We start from the raw sequence: 22509 nt of genomic DNA on the forward strand, positions 1-22509 counted from the left end.
CAGTCTGAGAAGCCCCGTGCTATTCTGCTTGATTCCTCGTCCTCTGTGATACCTGTTCCACAGGACAAAGTACAGGTAAACTTTGGCATTTCTGGCATTTAAATGGCACCATAATCTGGTAGGTTCGCCCCTTATGTTCCTTTGGTCATTTCCGTAGAATCAGGAAAGTTCAGTTACCCTCTTAACGGAGTGCAATATGAAGGACTTTGAATAAAGTATTCTGTCGGCTCCGCTCTGACAATCTTCCCGCTTAAGAGCTTTCCTTTTCTAACTGGGCAAAAGGTTCCTAGCACCTGGTTCTAACACACCATCCAAAGGCCTAATCCAGGTCTCAAGTCACCTGGGATAATGCCCAAGTACTTACTGCTGAAAGGGAATAAAATGCTGCTTTTCTTCATCATCCACCTTCCCGTGTATGATATCGGTAATATCCATCACTAGGAAAAAGACAAAACTTAATTAAAGAAACTAATTGCTTCAGGCCTCAGTGAGGAACTATGGAAAATTACAGTATCAGCAAACATAGAACCCTGGAGGAAGAAAGAGAGCGAGAGCGAGCAAGGACGTTTCCTTTATTTCTTTGCCAATGATGACTCCCAGTGTCCCCAGCCTAGCAGAAGATCAATTCATCAGGGGCTCAGGCAGGGGCTTGGGTATTCTTGGATCAACCCTACAGACTACCTCCTTTAAAAAATTCTACTAGACCAAGTTGGTGAATTCTTGAGTCCCGTGACACTGACACTTTTTAGTAAGCCTGCGTCCCAAGACCCAGAGAACACTCTTTTTTTTTTGCAGGAGAGTCAATAGAATAAAAGACCTGGGAGAGGAACTCAAGACTTGCCGTGGTCCACTGTCCCTCTGATTTGACATTTTCTCACCTGGTTTCCACATAAATGAAGGGCAGCCAGGGCACCAACAGCACAGACTAGAAGACCATGTAGTGATTCGGTCTTTGATGCCCAGTAAGAGCTATTAAGGAAGCGCTGTTGTAACCCTACTGCATGGATTGTCTTATTTATACAAATATTAATATTAGCCCTACTTTAAGAGATGAGGAAACTGACTACAGGAAAGGTAGGTGATTTCCCCTAGGTCAGAGGTTTAAGTGGTAAAGCCAGGGTAGGAACCCAACAGTGATTACAGGGCCAAACCATTTAACCTAACTATGCCTGCTGCCCAGAGAACTAATAAGCGGGCCATTCACTCTACAGCTGCTGAGGTTAGGCAGGGGCCATGGCAAGAAGCCATCCCTTGGTTAATAAATTACAATCTAGCCATAAAACACACACTAATGATCCACGCCACAGGTAATCCGTTTGGCGATTAAAAGAAATACTGAGATACGAGACAATAATCGTAAGAAAAACTAAAGAAAAGGGAGGAAATGCTTTCTCAAATCAACCCGAACACATAGTGCATAAGGCTTGGGAATGAATAAAGTTAGTGAAAGGAAGCTGTAGAAAGCAGGGCATGACATCAACTTGCTATCAGCCCTTAATAGACCCCTGAAAACAATGCATGCACGCGCGCACGCACACACACACACACTGTAGAATTTGTATTTGAACCCCCAAATAGGCAGTTCATTTGTGAATGACATCACCTAGTTACTCCTAACTTCTGCTGATGTTTGGCATCAAGGCTCAAAGTAAATTAATCTCCACGCCCTGAATGAACACACACACACCCTGAAATGGAAGAGCAAATAAAAGCCTTGAGCTCGGATGTTTGAAGCTCTATGGCCCAGTTTGAAAGACAATGACCTTGAATATTCCTTAAATCTTTTATGAAAGAATAGACTGCCGTATAGATGGCTAAGCAGTCCTGGGCCAGGGTTCCTTGCCTTTTCTGGGCTTTTATTTTAATTCACTATCAGGAAGTAGTGCTGTCCCCTCTAGACAGAGCCTGGCCAACCTTGAGAGCAGGTGCAGTGCAAGGCCGTTCAAGGGATGCACGATGCACACAGCCTCCTGGGGTACAGAGGCCGCCTCACCAGCCACGTAACCCACAGGTCAACCCTGACAACGTGCAGTTTCTGGGCCCTCGTTCCAGGGGCAGAACTGATGGCTTTCAAAACTACTTAGTGACCAAAATGTCGGTGCAAGATCAAAAATATATTTCCTCCATTTAACAAACTACAGAGGAAAATGGAGGGCCTCCTGGAAGGTTATGGAGTTTGATTTAAGCCAAGGACCCTCTTTGAAAGCAATGTTGCCTTGGGAGAGCCAATTTCCTAGACATACAAACCACTTTCCCCGGAGAATTTTATTCAATTAAAATCAATACGCAGCCGCAGTCAGGGAAGATTACAACAGTCACACAGAGGCTTTACTGAGAGGGCCCTGCTGTGTACAAGACACAGTGCTGGGCAGTGAGGGAGAAACAAAGGAGGGGCATCTAGGTGAGGACACAGAACCCACAAAAAGCTACCTGGCAGTTCCAGGCAGTAAACGCGGTGTGTCTGATGTTAACACTAACAACCAAATTCATCTTGCACCGTCTCTGGGTCTCCTCTCTCCTTCCTCCCTCTTCTCTATCTTTCTTTTAATTTTTTTTTTTTTTATTGTGGAAAAATATACATAACGTGAAATTTGCCATTTTGACCATTTTTAAATGTACAGCTCAAAGTGGCATTAAAAACATTCACATTGGACTTCCCTGGTGGCGCAGTGGTTGAGAATCTGCCTGCCAATGCAGGGGACACGGGCTGCTTAAGGCTGAATGACATTCCACTGTATGGAAAGACCATTTTGTCTATCCATTCATCCATCAACAGACACCTGGGTTGCTCTGGCTACTGTGAACAACGCTGTGGTAAACATGGGTGTGACAATATCTCTTTGAGACCCTGCTTTTAATTCGTTTGGGGATACAGACGTGGGATTGCTGGATCCTAATCTGATTTTTTGAGGTCCCACCATACTGTTTTCCCAGTGGCCATACCATTTTACATCCATCTCGGGTTCTTTCTGTACCTGCTACTCCAAAGGGTCTTCGGAGCCCACATGTGTGCTTTTTGCCCTCCTTCAGCTCCATGTGGCCAACCCGGACAATCTGACACACAAGGCTGATGCGGGGCCGGATGAGGTCTGTGCTGCTGAGGTCCTACAGGGGCGGAGAGAACAGGAAAGGAGGTCACACTCCATCACCCTGTCACGTTCATTTCTCTTTTCTCTTCACTCTACAATAAAACACCGTTCAGAGCATACTTCCTAATGCTGAAATATCAGAAGGACTCCTCTCTCCCCCCTAGCCACCCAAGAACCATCATAGCATCAGAGAAAAATGACTGTATTCAAAAAAAGAATTTTTAAAAATTCCCCAGCTCCTACTTCAAATTTATAAATCAGATCGTATTCAATCTCAAGTCTCCAGTTTACGCAGGGTATTTAAAAATGGGGTCCCTTGTCATTGCTACTTTATATCCTGGCCAGGGCATATCTGAGCACCAGACGCGTTTCAGTGTCAAATGAAATTAAAACTTACAAGACATTGACATTTACTGGGTATCTACACATGCTGGTGATATTTCATTTCACCTTCCAAATAATCCTGGGAGGCAACTATAACACAGAAATTTACATGCACTGCTTTCTGTAATTATTCATCTGTTCTATGAGAGATATCCATTGAGAGCTTCTGGGTGTGTGTTGACTAATGAGAAATGTGTAGATGAAATGTCTCTTTTTGTGGCTCATGCTCTATGCTTGTTTGTATTCCTAAGGATGGGTGAGTAAACCCACAAAAGAGCTCACATATCTCACTTGCTTTAATATCAGAAATGATTTAACTGCATCTCAAATTCTTTTCATGAAACGGCTATCCAAGGCCCCTTTACTGAATCAAGAATTACTTTTTAAACAATCAATCCATATCTATCCACTATAATCAAATTAACTCAGGTCTCCAAGATAGGAATATATACCGATGATGATATTAACCTTGATTTTCTACTCTAGGTTTTGTGAGGCTTCTGTTAATAGAAAGATAAAGACTAAGTGACTGGTTACATAAAGTGGGGCACACTGATATTATTCAATTATATGCAATCATTTATAAATGAAGTTTCTGTAGAATGTTCAATGACCAAAGAATCAGTCACTGCATTTTATTTAACTGAAAAAGTTGGACATGAAATTTGCATATAGGAAGGGCCTAATTGGTGGGGGGAGGAGGGGAGGGGATGAATTGCAGCTATTCTGAAACGGTATTGATTAGAAGATGGACCAATGATTCAACAACACCTTTTTAAATGTGTTTTGTTTTTGTTTTTTTTTTAAATAATGTACGCGTTGACTGATAAATGCCTTTTGATTTCAGGGGAAAAAAACCTCACATATCTTAGAATTGAGGAAATACTCTGTATGCTGGGGAGAGGTTTTGTGAAGAGTCCTAAGCTCTTTTTTGTCGATGTTTACTAGGTGGTGAAGATGTGGATGGGTCAGGGCAGGGATAGTAATAGACCACTTTTGTCATAGGGGTAGGAGGTTAATAGATGGAATGAATAATAATAAGCAGGAAGGAAGGCAGGCAGGCAGAAAGGAGGGAAGCAGTGGACCAATGTTCCTTCCTATCACTTCCTCTGGTGCTTTACCTTAGACTGTTTTCCTTACTGTAAGAGTGGTAAGAGAATAAGCAGACAAAATATGGGTGTGGCTTAAGGGAAAAAGGGAGAAAAGTAAGCCAGTATCTCTTTCAGGCTTAATGGGAGCTGGAAAACCTGCCCACCAAGGCTGCTCAGAACAGGTGGCAGCAGCTCCAGGGCATTTCAAGCACTGATGTCAAAAAAAAAGGGAGAGAATCCCAAGAAAGTTCCTAGCCCATGAAAAAGAGAGTCACCAGGCCCCAAGCTCTCGTCCAATACATTTCCTGGCTCTTGATCCATTTACAGCAGCACACCTCCTGCCTCGGGGACGTGGAGAAAAAGAGGGAAAAGTCCATTAAAATATGAGCCAACAATATCCCAATGATCTGTACTGTTCTAGGGTGTGACGGCTTAGGAGTGAATATGATTTGAACCTAATACATTTTTAGAGGGTGTCAAATTCAGAACCAGGCAGATCCATCGCCTGACCCTAAACATGGTCCTAAAGTAAATCGCTTGAGGAAATTGGATCCCAAAGATGACAGGTGGGGAATTTTGAAGTGTGTCCATATTTCATTGGAGATCAAAGAAGCCTAACTGAAAGAATTGTGGGCTGACTCACATGATAACTTATTTTTGAAAGGGCTATTTTATCTTGAAGATTATGAGTTTGGAGGAACTAAGGTGATTGGCAGTGGAAAGAATCAGAACATGTGAAATTCCTTAAAAATTTATTGACTTAAATAACTTTGTCTGTGTTACACATAATTAAAAAAAAAAAAAACCTTTACACTTTGGAAAAAAAAAAAAATATATGAGCCAACAGAAAAGTCTAGTCCGGTCTTTGCCCCGACTGTAACCTGGCTCTGGAAGGTTCCCCCCTTTATCTGCACAGCTCATGCCCTCGTCAACTGGAAGTTCTTGCTCAAAGGCTCCTGCTCATCAAGGTCTGCCCTGACCCACCTATTTAAGGCAGCAACCCTCCCCCAGCCCAGAAACTCCCAATCCCCCCCAAAGCACTCACGACCTCTAACATTCTATACAAGTCCTCATCTATCTGATTACTGTTTATTGCTGACTTCCCCATTAGGACAAAAAGCTCCTTGAGAACCAGGACATTATCTGATGTGTTCACTGATGTATCTCAAGTGCCTGGCCTCTGACAATCATCATAATCCCTCTAGCCGGAGTGACCCACTCATTTATTCACCAAATAAATATTTGGTGAATAAATGAGTGGGTCACTCCGGCTAGAGGGATTATGATGATTGTTATTTTCATGTGTTCATTTTTTAATTTTCCATATACTTGTCACATGCACCTGTGAATATCGCAAACAAAGGAAAGGGTTAAACATAGGTAGGGACTTACAGTAAAGACCGCTTGAAGGTTGTTGAGCTTCTCGATTTCCTTGGGCATTCCATTGCTGCCCCAACGAATTAGGTAGTTTTCACTGATAAAGGGAAAAAAAATATTCTCAATGAGCACCTAACCGGGGAGGAAGCTGCTCTCAGTATAGACTTAATAGGGTCGAAAGGTGGCCCAGAAGAGCCCAGTGAAGCTCACCAGGCAGGTCTGAGACCACACCAATCACCACCCTCTGGTCTCCTGGCTGTAGCCTGGCTCTCCGAGGCACACCCAGTACAGCCCCATGACAAGCACTGCTCAAGACGGGCATAGACACAGTAGATTCTACCAGATTCTATCTGGGGTCTATCTTCCATCTCAGATCCTTTGTATAAAAGTTTCAGTTTTGCTGAATCAGGAATATAATTTTATAAGAATCATTCCAAGTCCATCCCCTGGAATCCACAGCACCACACTGCAATAAGCTTTCTATTTTAGATACAAACAATTTTGGGGCTTCCCTGGTGGTGCAGTGGTTAAGAATCCGCCTGCCAATGCAGGGGACACGGGTTCGAGCCCTGGTCCGGGAAGATCCCACATGCCGCAGAGCATCTAAGCCCATGAGCCACAGCTACTGAGCCTGCGCTCTAGAGCCCGTGCTCCACAACTACTGAGCCTGTGTGCCACAACTACTGAAGCCTGTGTGCCTAGAGCCCGTGCTCCGCAACAAGAGAAGCCACCGCAATGAGAAGCCCGTGCACCGCAAGGAAGAGTAGCTCCCGCTCGCCGCAACTAGAGAAAACCCGTGTGCAGCAACGAAGACCCAACGCAGCCAAAAATAAATAAATAAATAAATAAATTATTTTAAAAATTTGTTTTAAAAAATAATAAATAATTTGTCAGTAATTACTTTTAACCATCTTCTCAAGAATAAACCTGTTTTCTTAGCTGCTCAGCGGCAGCATGACTGTAGGGTTGAACAAAACCTATAATCATCCGCTAAAGTCTTTAATTTAGAGCAGTATTGGGTTCACAGCAAAGTTGAGCCGAAGGTACAGATTTCCCCTAGGCCCCCCTCCATGCCCAGCCCCCCTCTTTATCAACAACCCCCAACAGAATGGTACAATCATTGTTATAATCATTGAACCTACACTGAGAGGTCATTATTACCCTGAGTCTACAGTTTACATTAGGGGTCACTCTTAGTGTTGGACATTCTATGGGTTTGGAAAAATGTGTAATGACACACAGCCACCATGACAGTATCATAGAGGATGGTTTCACTGCCCTAAAATTCTCAGTGCTCTGCTGAGTCACCCCTCTCTTATACTCCTTTGAATTCTCTGCTCCTGTCACCATGTTTGGATGAGTTTTCTGTGATTTCTAAGACCCAGGGAGTACACAAACTGTTACTACTGCACTGTTTCAGCAGCTATTCAGAATGGCTTAGTGACACAAAGGGTTTTATTTTCTACTGCCTAGAAATCCTCCCCTTCTTCTCCATCTTCCCCTCTCAAACCCAGCAAAGAAATCCTCAGGGAGGAGATAGGTGAAGCCTGGGTATTTTTGCAAGGTTGACGGAAGATGACCTGGGTCTCTACTACCTTATGAACGTGGACTGGTCCGGGTCGTAGAGGGCCATGAACAACTCTGCGTCTTCCCCAATGTTGCAGACAAAGTTCTTGAAGTTCACATAGAGGCCGTAGGTATGCACGGCACTGAAGATGGACTGGCCCCGCAAGTCCAGGTTCTGCAGAATTGACTGAACACAGAGGACAAGACAGAAAAGCATCAGCAAGTGGGAAACACTAGTGAAGACTCTGGCCTGCAAACAGGAGCCAAATATAATTACCACCCGAGAGAAGCACTTACTGAGAAGAAAGTGTGTGTAAGTGGAGAAGTGATCAAGTGAGAAAAATAGAACCATTATTATTTAGATGATCAAGGCGGTCCTGTGAAGCGCCTTGAACCCAAGTAATTCAATAAATGCTGTCTAAAGAGCATATATCTAAAGGTTATGATAACTCAAGGTTTTAGTAGTTTTAAGAAGTTCTCATCTCTCACAACAGTTTCTGGCTAAACCTCAAAAGCATAAACATCATGATTCATTATCCTTCTTCTGGGGAATAACTCTCATTGCAAATAAGAGATTCCACTGGACAGGTCCACCTTCAGGCATGACTAGCCATTAGATCCAGAAACACAATGAAATGTTATTACAACTGTGCTGAAGAAATAAAACCTACAAACTGAACGAAATAAACAGAAACCTCTACTCATTAGAACAGAAAGACTGGAAGAATATATACCTAAACATCAGTATGTTTGGGCAGTCATAATATAGGTGACTTTTTTCTTTTTCTCTTTTTCTATACCTTTTGAATTTTTATTTATTGTCCAGTTACTATTTTTAAAATCTTTCAAACACTTTATTTGTAAATATTATTTTATTTATTTTGGAAATCATGATCTATGTACTAAATACAGAAGTTTACAGAGTCAAGAGGCTTTTCTCCCACCCAGTTCTCCTTCTCAGAGACATCCATTAATTGTCAGTTTCTTGTCTATCACTACAGTTAGTCTGCACACAGGCAAGCACAGATGTATGTATATTCTTTTTTGAAGCACAAATAATAGTCTTTTATACACACTGTTCTGCATCTTGCTCTTTTCTGCTTAATATATTATCTTTGCAATCTTCCCAGGTCAGAATATACAAAACTGCCTTGTTCTTTTTGTAATATTTTGCTTCTAAAATGAGGAAATGAATGATTTTCTAAACATTTCCACCTCTGTTGTCTTAACTCCCTTTCCTTCATTAAAAACAAAAGCAAAAATGGAACCTCTGTGGCCAAAGTCTGCACATTTGAGCAAGCTCACCTTCTCTTCTTGGATCTTTTCCTCAATCCTCTTCGAGGCCACTTCATGGGCCTTGAAGAGGGCGATGGTGCTGGTTTCGTCTGGGTCCAAGATGTTCCCGTTGTCGTCCCGCACGACCAGATCCAACCCCAGCATTCTAGAAAGAAAGAAATGGTCAGTTGGTTCTCCTCTTCAAGAGCAGACCCTTTCCTGAAGAGTCTTCACGGAAGAACCCAGAGGATTCAGCTGAAAGGCTGGGTGCCGGACAAGTCAAGATAGGAAGAGTTCACTGGCTTTTCTCCTTTCAATTTTTGCTTCCTTTCCATACAACAACAATGCTAAAAAACTTATGAAAATGTTACCCAAACTCATATAATATGCAAAGTAATTTGGTCTGCAGAACCTCAACAGGAAAGGCAAAATGGGCGCTAATTCTAACCAAAATCGTCTGACCAATGCTTCTTTCCCCTAATCATCTGTAGTTTGCTATAGGAACTATGAAAGACGAATGCTCAGATATTGGGGAGCTTGCCCTGATTTCCTTAAAAGCACAGGCCTGGGGGACAGTGCTTAATTCAAGACTGTTTTTTGTTTGTTTGTTTTTTTAATTTACTTATTTAATTTATTTATTATTTTTGGCTGTGTTGGGTCTTCGTTGCTATGCGCGGTCTTTCTCTAGTTGCGGCGAGCGGGGCAGCTACTCTTCGTTGCGGTGCACGGGCTTCTCATTGCGGTGGCTTCTCTTGGTGCGAGCACAGGCTCTAGGTGCACGGGCTTCAGTAGTTGTGACTCACGGGCTCAGTAGTTGTGGCTTGCGGGCTCTAGAGCACAGGCTCAGCACTTGAGACGCACAGACTTAGTTGCTCCGCAGCATGTGGGATCTTCCCGGACCAGGGCTCGAACCCGTGTCCCCTGCATTGGCAGGCAGATTCTTAACCACTGCGCCACCAGGGAAGCCCTTTTCAAGACCATTTTAAAGGAGATCAAGGGAGTTCCTTGGTGGCCTAGTGGTTAGGATTCAGGGCTTCCACTGCTGTGGCCTGGGTTCAATCCCCGGTCGGAGAACTGAGATCTCACAAGACACACGGCGCGGCCAAAAACAACAGCAACAAAAGGAATCAAAGAAGTTAAGTCCTGGCTGTTGGTATCACAAAATCTATCTCAGAGAATGGGCTCTGGTGTCAGCTGGACCAAGATTTGCATCCTGGTTTTAATACTTGCTAGCAAGATGACTTTGGTCATCTACTTAACTTTGCAAAGGCCTGGTTTCCTCATCTGTAAATTATTCCCTACCCTTCAGGGCTGTTGTGTGAATGTAATGAGATAACGCATATAAAGCACACGGTACAATATCTAGCATATAATAGGCTCTCAATGAATGTTAGCTCCTATTGGCACAAGAAAACCCCTGGCTGTGTTAAGACGGAGCTCTGGGCGCTGCACGGGAATAGTAAGGGCCATACGGTCCCTGCATGGCACCAGCCCAGCAAGGCTTTTTATGCCCGATGTGCACACAGAAGCAGAAAAAATTGTGCTTAGTTCTAAGAAGTTGGGGACTGTGGTGGAAACAGGATACTGCGATCTGAACGCCCAGTTCATTCCAGGCGCTAGCAGTTTAGGAATGAGGATGTCCAAAGGGCAAGAAAGCACAGGGATAACGGTGGCACGCACCAAGTCTTTGGGAAGAAAGCAAAAATGCCTAATTTCCCTCCTCCCTGTTTTATAGCATCTCCATCAACTGACTCAATCTGGCAGGTCCCTTGCCATGGCAGCCAGATCCACAGGCCACCCAGACTATGAGCAACGGGCCTGTTGGCTGCTCAGAGGCTGGATCACGGATGTACTGACGGAGCCGCTTAATTTCCTGAGCTGCTTCCAAGGGCTGAAATGAAAAGGCCAGCCTGGTCTGCTGTTTGTAGGACGTTACCATCCTTTGCCAGAGACCAGAGGCCTCCAGGCTGATGCCACAGTGTGCCAAGACCCAAGAACACAGAGGCAGCATATGTGCCAGGAGGGAGCTGCTTTATCCCATCTTAGCTGTTTTTTAAGAGTCTCCCCAGGACTATATGACCAGCCGTGCAGCTCCTGCGGTTATAGTCCTATGAACAGACAAGGGCGGAGCAACTAAGCCCGTGCGCCGCAACTACTGAGCCTGCGCTCTAGAGCCCGCGAGCCGCAACTACTGAAGCCCACGTGCCGCAACTACTGAGTTCACGTGCTTAGAGCCCGTGCCCTGCTACAAGAGAAGCCACCGCAATGAGAAGCCCGCAAGCTGCAACGAAGAGTAGCCCCCGCTCGTTGCAACTAGAGAAAGCCCGCGTGCAGCAATGAAGACCCAACGCAGCCAAGAAAAAAAAAAAAACAACTAAATGTCAAACGAATCATCAACAAAAACTGAGAAACGAACCCAGTGTTTTAAAAAGAGCTGGTCAGGAAGGATGAATCATCCCAGGTCACCATCAATTTTGATGAATCGACTGAATTTTTCGTCTTCCAAAGGGCAGTAACATCTGGAACCTACACATCTGACCGAGCCAATCGGAAGATGAACGATGTGATTAACTCTTTAGAGGTTACTGGAGACAGGCTAAAAACATGCTTTACTATTCTGGCAAATCTGGTTTTTACACAATGTAAGCAATGGTCCCACTTAGGGGAAGACAGAAAGAAAGAGACAGAATGAGTCTGATGCTGATTTAAAATCCTCTGTTAGAAGAAAGATAGCAGGGGGGGAGGGATAAATTAGGAGTTTGGGATTAACAGATACATACTACTATATATAAAATAGATAAACAACAAGGACCTGATGTATAGCACAGGGAACTCTACTCAATATTCTTTAATAACCTAAATGGGAAAAGAATCTGAAAAAGAATAGATACATGTATAACTGAATCACTTTGCTGTACACCTGAAACTAACACAACATTGTAAAGCAACTATACTCCAGTATAAAATAAAAACTAAAAAAAAGGAATAAAGATAGAGATAGTCCCAGGTCCCCGAAATTGTCAGCTTCTGATGCTCAGACCCTCTGAGACTGTCTGGCAGTGGAGTTGCTTCCAGTAAAGCCCCATATTCCCTGATCATCCATCATCTCCTTGAGACCAGAGATCCAGCACAGGGTCTGGCCCATGAAGGGCACTGTCAAATTTTCTTCTACAAAATTAAATGTTTTCCAAGGCAGAAAGAGAACAGTTAAGCAATGTTCTTTGGCAACTCCAAGATCACAAGCTCGCAGTGAGCTGTGTCCTTAGCATGAATGTGCGTGTTTTTTTCCAAGTTCTCAGTGAAAAGTCATCCCTGGTTTACCTGTTCCCGTGATCGATTTTGGCTGTGACCTTCATCTTGAGCTCTGCCAGTTCGTCCTTGGGGAGGGTTCCAGACAGGATCTGGGATCGCCACTCAATCAGGCTGTACGTCATCTGCTGCAGCTGGCGGAAGAGCATGACCTTGTTGTTCTAAGGTGGGAAAATGAGGCAGAGGAAAGGACCAAAAAAAGAGGGAAAAAAAAGGTGTCATGGAAGATGAGAACATCTTTTGACCCGATCCTTTATAAGGTGTCATTTAAGCAATTAATTCTGCCGTGCAGTGAGCTGTGCACATTGAGGCGACCTTGTTACATCACTAGGGTTGGCTTTGCCCTGACCCGTTCCCTCTTCCTCCTTTGGTGCAGCTTTAGAAACAGACAAGCGCTTGTAGGATGGGTAGAATGGACGGCTAGTCCTAACTCATCAGTGCACCAAATCATCCGTGTCCCCTAAAATTCTGCCCACGTCCCTCCTTTCCTTAAAACCCTCCAGTGATTTCCACTGTCCTCCAGATACACGAGATCGCATGTAAGTCCTTCCTATCTTGGCTCCTACCCACACTCCCAGCTGCATTGTACACCGATCACTACCTGAAAAATCTACGCTCCTTCCACGCAAAGCGATGTCCATTTCTCCCAAATGCTCCGGACCCTCTCAGTAAGGGACTCCTCCACCTGGAACCACTTTTCTCCTCTTCCCCCCCGAACGCTCCTCGTCTCTCGCTCACACACCACACCCTCCTCCAACTGCTAATTCTGACATCTATAGAATCTCAGAAATCTCCTCCTCAAAACCCGAACTCTGGGTTGGCCGTCTCTCCCACAGCTGTTGGAATTTATTCCTGTGCCAGCACTCAGAACCTGGACCACCTTGGCTTTTTGTCCTCTCCCCTCAGGTGGTAAGAACCTATAGGACAAGGAGCTTGTTCAGTTTTGTATCCCTAGGAGCTAGTAGGCACTTTATAAAATGTACTGCATCAGTGGATTCTGGATGGAGAGAGAATTGTAATTTCAGAGATAAGGGATAATCGAAAAGAGAATGTGAAATATTAAAGTCCCCACTGAATTGTTAGACCATCCGGAAACTGTTAGACCTGGAATAATGAAACCATTATTCTGGGCTTCAGTAAGAACTTCCTGTAACTGAACTAAAATTAACTTACGACCAGCTAATTATTTGTGCCTCAATCATATTAAGAGTCTAATACTTGATATCCATGCCATTATGACCTTGGTTCTACCTAAAGGATTCATTCATTTAAAAAACAAAAAAAACCCCAAAAAAAACCCAGTCAATAAGCATTTACCACATGCTGGAAATAAAGTTCCTGCACATTCCAGAAGGAGAAGGCAGCAATAAATAAGCAAACTTTTATATACATATATGTAAATATATTAAAATTATATAGTAAATATAAATATATCAATATCATATATAATATTACATACATATATTATATGTATATAATATTTATGTATACACACACAAGATAATTTCAGATTATAAAAGGTGCAAGAAGGAAATAGGGCAATATGATAGGGTGTACCTGGGGGAAGGAGGCCACTTTAGATAGAACAGTCAGGAAAAACTGTTTTGTGCATTCCTTTTGATACACAAATATATACCATCACCCCCTATATACTATGAGACCACTTCTTTTTTATTTATAGGTGAAAAGTCATGATATATTTGTATAACCATACACTTCTAAAATGATAGGGAATATTAGGATCTGCTATAAAAAAACTGCAAAAAAAGCCACACAAAGAAGTGGCTGATGGCTGTCCAGCATGTTCTTCAGTGATGCTCTTCTACAGCAATCCCAGGTACAGATGCCTGGGTCAGGTTATCGACTAGAATCAGGGCTGAAAATATCCAAGATACTCGTGAACAAGAAGTAAATGTGGAGTGAAGAGCCCTCAGCCTAAGTGGGGACAATGGAGACATCAATGGGATTAGCAGATGTGGTAAGAGCCCTACAAGAAGTTCAAGGTTCCATGAGAACACAGAAGAAAGAGACGAAGAACTCATTTATCTGCGATTGCAATACGCTCTGCTAATACCATTGATCTGAAAAACACAGAACGCGAAAGCTGATTAAAATTCTGAAACTGCCTACATTTTATGCTTTTAGCGTTTTCTGAATTGCCTCTTTCTCATCAGTCAGTCTTTAGAAAAACATAAATGAGACTTTTAAAAGCAAAGGTAAAACTACCCTGTTTTTTTTTTTTTATTCAATTCCATATAAAATGTTTCCAACTCATTGTCTTTCTAACTGAGAAATTAAGCCCATAAAATTTTGCCTTTCAAAGCTCCCAGGCAGAAAGGGATCTTTTTTTCTTCTTGCAACCTATTTTTCTACTCCTAGTTAGTTTTTTTTTTCAATGTTTTTCTCATTTTAATTAAGATATTAGGTCTCATAATATGGTAAAGAAAGGGCTCCGAGACTCAGGGGATCCTCTATGAGACAGCGCTTTGTTTGGGGCATATATTCACAAGTTCTTGGTCTCAATTATATTAGCCACTATCCAAAGCAATTTAATTATTGCCTGTCCATATCAGCCTGTTTTGCCAAGAGATCCCCCCCAAGAAGGATGAAGATGGCCATTCTTTTCTGGTTCACTTTGCCAAATTAATTGTGAGTAGACACGCTGGAACACACCAAAGGAAGCGACTTTCCCATTTACTTTAAGGAAACAGGTTTTGTTGCCACATTCCTAAGATTGTTCTCCACGGATGTTCCATGCAGTAGCTGGCCCCTGACACTTTTTGGATTCCTGGGGAAGCAAATGAGGACAGGTGAGGAGAAAAATCAAGCTCTCCCCATTAACACCAGGAGCCAAGGACTCAGGTCTCCATCTTTCCTCCTTGTTACACCCAAGCCTGCCCATTACAGAGTGCCTTTTCTCCTGTCTCTAGCCTTCATTAATCTCAGTCTTTTTATACTAGCAGCCATTGTCACAGAATTCAGGAGAGCAAGGAATGTATTTAATAATTTCTTTGTTCCTCTCCACAGAATAAGCCTGGGACACAGGAGCGACCGAAAAACAAACTGTGACTGCTTGAACTTAAAATAACACTCTGGTTTCGGTTTGAGGAATAGCTACACAAAATAGAGAAATCTAAATATTCTTCTAACTAGACAGTAAGGATACTCCTGCATTTGCTTAGAATTTATCCCTCTTTTCTACCTGACGATCTTTGAGGTCTCACTTTTTACATTTCTATTCTGGGTCTTTTTTTTTTTTTAAAGAATTTCTAAAGAGAAGAAAAAAGGGAAAGGAAAAAAAGAAACAGCTTTATCTTCAATAGTGGCAGAAATACAGAAGCCATCCTTTGAGTAATTTAGAAATTCTGAGGGCCACTAAGACAATGGCACCACCCCACTGGGTGTCAGAAGACCTCGATTCTATTCTTCACTTTCTTTCCCAAAGAATGCAGACCAGAGTCAAAAGGCTCTTTCTCTGGTCCTCCACCTCACCTCTCCCTCTGCAAAAGAATCAATATTTCCTCTGTTCACCAACCTCTCCTCTTCCATTGTAAACCTTCTTTGCTGAAAGTACAGGGGACTTGGTCTCTATCTCTAATTCCATCACTAACTTGCTAAGTGACTTTGAGCAAATTATTCCCTCTGGGATATGCCCATCTGTAAAATCAGGGGACCAGCAATAAGATCTATTCCCAAGAATAAGCGTCTTCAAGTCTATGGCTGAGACATTAAATTCAATTACTCCTCCAAGCAACTTCCTGATTAAATATATCTGACTTGGACCATCTCAGTCCTGATGTACTCACACAGTGGGGTGGCTCTATATCAAATTTCCCCCGTATATAGCTTTTCGCAATGAATCTCATGTCTTTTCTGAGTATCTGGACCTCCCGGGAACCAGGATGGTTGGTCTCTTGGTCTTTCTGTGCCCTGTGCTGCGCTGACCCTTAGTTCTGGGAGGACATGAATCCACAGGGGCCCTGCCTCTCTTCCCATCCATCCTAGTGTTTTTTCTCTCTGTCAGCTAAAGGCTTGGCCTGACTAGCAAAAGCTTGATTTTTAAAGAAAAGATTCCAGTGAAAGACAGTTTTTGCCTCTGGAAGTAGTGCAGGAAATCCTGGAAGCCAGGCACCAAAGTCAGAGGAAAACAAAACTGGAAAAACACCCAAAGCGCCACCTCTGCCCTGTTCTGGCCATCGCCCCATCTCCTCCTGCCTCTCGTGAGAGCCATGCACCAAAGCAGGGCTTGCAACTCACAGCTGAAATGCCCTGACACCAGGACGAAGCTTTCTATGGGAATTTTCTGTCCTTAGTAATAAGCGATCAGACGCTGGTTTCAACCCTGAGATCAGCTTAATTACACTTCAGAGCATATGCTCCAGCAGCCAGTAATAACCACCAGTTCAAAAAGATTAGACTTGAGTAGCTTTAATCTGCCTGGATATGCAAAGATGGGATGAAAGGGCAATTCATGGTGTCCGGCAAGTCTCCCCACCCCCGCCTTGGTGACAGGCATTTTCTCTGCTCTAGATTTTTACAGGACTGTAGGCCAGCCCAAGGTTCTATTTTGCTGGTAAATTTTCAATGAGAGGAGATCAATCCTTTCAACGAACTGCATTTTAGCAATTAAGTTCACTTGATTCAACAAGATGTATTAACCACCTTCCACCATCAGGCTCTTCTGTAATCTCTTTTCCATAAGAAAATCGGATCAGGTTCAGTCTGCCGAACTTGTATGAACAAAACAGCCTCGCTGACCAAACCTCACCAAACCATTTCGCCCACTGGAAGGTGAGAAACAGCACTTAATCTCAGGGTGAGGCATTAGAGAGTATGTTTATGATGACCAAACACCTCAGAATTCCTGGGACAGTCCCTCTTCCAGAAAGTCTTGTCCTGACGTCCCCACAAATATACTCCAACTTGTCAGTTTGCAAGACCTGATTTTTAGTTGAGAAAACAGGATAAGTATGATGTGGGGTGCAGATTTGTACGTATTCAAAAAGTATAATTGGGTTGTCACTGGAAAGGTAAACAGATATTACATCCATCCATCCTGTAGAAATCAATGCATAGGGGTCCACCCTTCTAGCTGAGGCAACTCGCATGGCAGGGAAGAAGGAAAAGAAGCCAAGTTCAGCTCACTGGATCTACTTTTCACGGCTGGGGAAAACCGCAAGATCCTGAGAGGCAGCAGGAAAGAATGGATGGAATACTTAAAAACTATCCACCTAGCGTAGCTAAGTGACTCTAGGGTTGGAAGGGAGCCCACCGCGTAGGTAGCAGGCACACCCTTAAACTACCTCAGGGCAAAATTCCATGTGGATACACTTCTCCTAACACTTTTCAACATGAATCAGCTCTTTCCTGAAGCAGTGTAGTAAGGGGAGAGCCAGGGGCTATCACATTTTGAGACAATGTGCAGGCACTGTCCCAGGAATGTGACACAGATTATCTTATTGAACTCTACAGCAAATCTGCAAGGCATGTGTAATATATAATTACCACTGAAGCCGAGGAAAGGAAAATTTAGGAGGTCAAAGGACTTGTCTTGGGCTGTAAAATCCTCTAGTGGCACACCCTGAACCAAAATCCCTGCCTGCAGAATCTGTGTTCTTTCTGCTTGGGCTTGTTTGTTTGCACTATTATTGGATTTGTTAATTTTTTCTGAATATAAAAGTGCATACCAAGTAAGGAAGCAAGTCAGAATTTTTTTTTTTTTTTTTTTGGCCACGCGGCGCAGCTGCAGCCTGTGGGATCTTAGTTCCCCGACCAGGGATTGAACCCGGGCCCTCAGCAGTAAAAGCGTGGAGTCCTAACCTCTGAACCGCCAGGGAATTCCCAGCAAGTCAGAATTTAAGAACCAGCCGCCTTGAATTGGGCGATTGGGATTGACATGTATAAAGTGATGTGTATAAAATTGATGACTGATTAAAAAAAAAAAAAAAGAACCAGCCGCCTGTCTGACCCCAATGCCCCCAGTTTTGCCATTTCACCAGGCAACCACGTCCTCCTTCACAGTGTTCCCTCCTTTCCGGATCAAGCACTGAACATGCCCGGGAAATAGGTTCCAATGGAGGATCAGCAGTGCAGGCAAAGCTCGTCAGAAACCGCGGTGCATTTGCACGCAGCACCGGAGTGCTTCCCTTTTCCTTTCTGGAACGATCCCTGTCTCTTGGACTGGAACCTAAGCTAAGGAGGCTCACTATCTATGGGGAGAAACACGCAGACTAGCTACTGAGTGCTCAAGGCCGCTCCGCCTAAGACCACAACACAAGACAAAGGAAGTGACCTTGGATAAGGGGGGACAGGGAAGGGAGCTTCAGAGTCTCCCAGTCGGGTCAGAGGGACGGCGAGCCAGGCTGCCCCGAGGGAGGACGTCCAGGGCGGCGACTGTTTCCAGCTAAGACATCAAGACTCTCATGCTCACGTTTGCAGAGTCCTTGATGGTCTGCCTGCACGATGATTTCTTTTTATACCCTCACTACTCTATGGAGTAAACAAGGCAGATTATACATCATTTTAACAGATGGGCAAAATCCAGCAGACACTTGGAGACTTCAAGCACTTTGTCCAAAACCAGAGTCAGTTAGGGCAGGGCCTGGGTGAGAAACCATGCCTCCTAATTTCTAGTCCCCTGTCTGTCCCCTACAGCTTGCTTCTTCTCCAAAGCATACAGGAAAGATAATAAATTCATAAATAATACTAATATAACAAAGAGAAAAAAGGAACGTGCGGGAATTACCATTTCTTCTTTCCACTCTGGATGGGTGGGTTCCTCTCTCCTTGGCATGGCCGCCATATCCCCACTTTAAAACATATTTATGGTAATTTCACAAGCTTATGGTATGACTGCTAAAAAGAAATCACAGCTATACAAATATCTTTCCCTTCTAGAATAATGACCTGTGTCTACATGGCTGGGCTTAAACTGGTTAGTGGATTGCATTTTCCTCTCACTTAAGACTCTGTACCTACCTCCTAAATTTCTCATGAACTGAGACTGAAGAGAAGAGAACTAAGAAATGTGTTGTAGAGAAAGGCGGAGGCTCTAAGATGTCTTTAAAGACACCAAACACAATGCCTGGTTTCATAATCTGTGGGAGAAAATTCGTGAGAGATAAAAGTACCAATGTAGATTAGGAAAACCTGTATTCATCTTTACACAGACTGAAGGAACTTACACACAGAATCAGAAAGCAAACACCGATAAAAATGCTTGTGTGGGGCTTCCCTGGTGGTGCAGTGGTTAAGAATCCGCCTGCCAATGCAGGGGACACGGGTTCGAGCCTTGGTCCGGGAAGATCTCACATGCCGCAGAGCAACTCAGCCCGTGTGCCACAACTACTGAGCCTGCGCTCTACAGCCCGTGCGCTACAACTACTGAGTCCGCGCATCACAACTACTGAGCCCACGCTCCACAACTACCGAAGCCTGTGTGCCTAGAACCTGTGCTCCACAGCAAGAGAAGCCACCGCAATGAGAAGCCTGCGCACCGCAACGAAGAGTAGCCCCCACTCGCCACAACTAGAGAAAGCCCGCGTGCAGCAACAAAGACCCAGTGCAGTCAAAAATAAATAAATAAAATAAATAAATTTATTTTTAAAAAAAAAAGTGTGTGTGTCTCTGTGTGTGTGTGTGTGTGTACGTGCGCATGTCTCGGGGTGGGGGGGTGATTGAAACCTACAGATCTGGGTTCCCTTAACTTTTTTCCCAGTGAATCATATTTAAGGCTTGCTACTTTTTTTTTTTTAATATTTATTTATTTATCTAGGCTGCGCCGGGTCTTAGTTGCAGCATGCAGGATCTTCATTGCAGCATGTTTATTTGCAGCACGTAGGCTCTTAGTTGCGGCATGTGGGATCTAGTTCCCTGACCAAGGATCGAACCTGGGCCCCCCTGGATTGGGAGCGTGAAGTCTTACCCACTGGACCACCAGGGAAGCCCCAAGGCTGGCTACTTTGACATACAGATTTTTGAGAAAGCATTTCAGAAATTCTGCCTGAAGTGAACTGTCAATGCTTTAGGAAGGGACAGGAAAAAAAAATGAAGACAGGCAAGATTTCCATTTGAAATGGATCATTTCTGAATGGGTGAGCATGCTATCAAAAGCAGGAGCAGATTCTCAGCCCCATCAACTGATTAAGATCCCCACAATGAATGCCTTTTAGTCAACCAATAGCAGCTATAAGACATCTAAAATATAACTCACAATAACAAAATAATTATTTTATGAGACGTCAGGATTAAGATGGGAAATGTGCTGCCCCCCGAGAGGAGGGTGGAATTTTCTATTTTTCTTTTTTTTTTTTTAACTTAGAACTCAATTCTGCTATTAAATAGTGGACCTTCCACATAGGAAATCCTCAATCAGAGCTTAAAAGATTTTGGAAGCCCAAATACATGAATCATATTTCTTCCTCTCTGGCTCACTTATTTCTCATTCCTAGTCAACAGCAGACTTGGCACAATTATCTGTGGACACGTACTAGACACAGATCATGAGCTAAGCACAAGAGTTGTGTTTTAGCAAGAAGAAAAGTCTAGCTCATTCATACTCTCCACTCTTGTAGATTACAGCTATAAAAATCTCATTTCCCAGTACTTATTAGCTAATACATTTTTTACCACTCGCCAATTTCCAGAGAGACTATGTTAAGGAACTAACCCATCCATCAACCTTGTTACATCCACCACTAACCAATCAATTAACCGGAACCAGAGAGTGCTTTCAATAGAAGGACAAGAAGATTGATGTAGGCCAAAGGGCTTAAAACAGCATCTCTCCCCAAGCTCGTGATTTAAGAATTTACAGGTTAGCTCTCTCCTCGATGAAACATAAAGAGATCAAAAGATCACTTGCATTACAAGGCACTGTGCCCCAGGGGCCAGATGATTGGTTCAGGAGGAAGTGCTCCCATAGTCCAGAAGGAAACATTATGGATTGGTGTGTTTAGAGACGCATTATGAAGAAAAAAGGACTTCAGTGGGGCCTTGAAGGATGGGCAGGTGGAGAAAAATCACGTGCTTTTCCACAGAAGGGGTTGGTGATTTCCATTGCTGTGCTCCACCCTGGGAAACCAAAGCCCTGGGAAATGAAATATCTTATACTAACTGCTAGAAGTTATGCTAGAATGAGTTTTGATTCCTGTTTTTAGTACGAGGGTCTAGAGTGAGGTGCTCCCAGTTAACTTAGTAAGATTGGCTTTTGAGAGTTAAAATGTAGAATCAATATATGACTGAAAAAAACTTAGATGAACTAAGCCACATAAGGAAAGAGACTGGCTCCCAGGCATTGAGTCGAGTCCTGACTGATCTCATTCAAACATTGGGCCAGGGAATATATCAGTACATTCATAGGAATTCTTAGTCAGCCATGGAAGCCTGGAAGATGCCTACAGAAGGCAAGACCTAATGATGCCTACCCACAAGGTCTCCAGGAAAGAGGAAACTTTAGAAAACAGTGTCTGTGCATTCCAGTGTCTGAGAAAGGAGCTTCCTAAAGTGGACACGGGTGCAGGCTTGCTGCCGCCAGACTCAGAGTTCTGGGCCTCCTGCAAGGTGGCTGTCCCAGGTGTTCTCAGCCTGATAATATTATGAAGTGCTAGATTTACCTTGCCTTGATTGCAAACCCACACACAAAACTTGTGATTATGGTTTATCAGGGAGAGAATGTGCTGGTTCCTGTGTCACTTCCCACTGACCTGGCATATCTTATTAGCATCCTAAGGTCAAACCATTGTTGTGAGAAACAGTACTATGAGTTGGCCTCAAAAAGAAGACTCTTCAGAGCATGGTTTAACGTGATTCATGTTTCAGCATCGGTAAGGTACACAGAAGGTAGAGAGAGAGTGCACCCTCATAGGAGCCCTCATGGGGCTGAGCACTGAAACAGTGACAAATGTCTATTCACTGGGATACACACAGAGGCTAAGAGCATGTCCCTCAATTTCCCCATTGATAAACTGGTAATAATTACAGCTACCTTATAGGAGTGTTATGAGGATTAATAGTTCCTGGCACTTACTAGGGACGATATGTTTGCAGTTCTTATTATCCTTATAACTTTACAATCAGCATGTCAGCTGGGAAAATACTGACCTAATGATTATGCCCACCTCCTCCACCACGCACATCATCAACCGCTCTACGTGGCGAAAATGGGAATCTGCTGGTTATCAGCCATTGCGCCGCCCAGGTAAGATACACCCACTCCACACAGAGAGCTAATGAGTGGCCGATCCCTTGCAGCAGAACAGACGGGCTGAGGGCCCAGGAATACTGCCACAGGCTCCAAGCACCAGGGGCAAACTCACCACGTAGAGCTTGCGCCAGATGACCGCCCATTCCCGCAGTGTCGAGGTGAGCTCCTGTACCAGTGGGAGCTCCCCGGGAATCACAGTCTCGTGCTGCCTAAA

The 22509-nt window shown here is 43.7% G+C and overlaps 1 protein-coding gene across 3 annotated transcripts in view; it reads right to left on the reverse strand.

Moving 5' to 3' along the window:
* Positions 1-22509, reverse strand: part of DOCK5 (dedicator of cytokinesis 5) — a 213877-nt gene that overhangs the window by 97759 nt on the left and 93609 nt on the right. For all 3 annotated transcript variants that reach the window (XR_005020335.1, XM_036855880.1, XM_036855882.1), the window contains 7 exons: positions 22408-22504; positions 12104-12252; positions 8813-8948; positions 7537-7694; positions 5957-6038; positions 2976-3105; positions 365-437 (listed from right to left, as the gene is read on the reverse strand). Coding sequence is in view for 2 of the 3 variants with exons in the window: in XM_036855880.1 (XP_036711775.1) it covers positions 365-437; positions 2976-3105; positions 5957-6038; positions 7537-7694; positions 8813-8948; positions 12104-12252; positions 22408-22504 (825 nt within the window). In the remaining variant the exon portion in view is untranslated. The remainder of the gene's footprint in view (positions 1-364; positions 438-2975; positions 3106-5956; positions 6039-7536; positions 7695-8812; positions 8949-12103; positions 12253-22407; positions 22505-22509) is intronic.

This window comes from Balaenoptera musculus, chromosome 6 (genome assembly GCF_009873245.2).
Source record: "Balaenoptera musculus isolate JJ_BM4_2016_0621 chromosome 6, mBalMus1.pri.v3, whole genome shotgun sequence".
Taxonomy (NCBI): domain Eukaryota; kingdom Metazoa; phylum Chordata; class Mammalia; order Artiodactyla; family Balaenopteridae; genus Balaenoptera; species Balaenoptera musculus.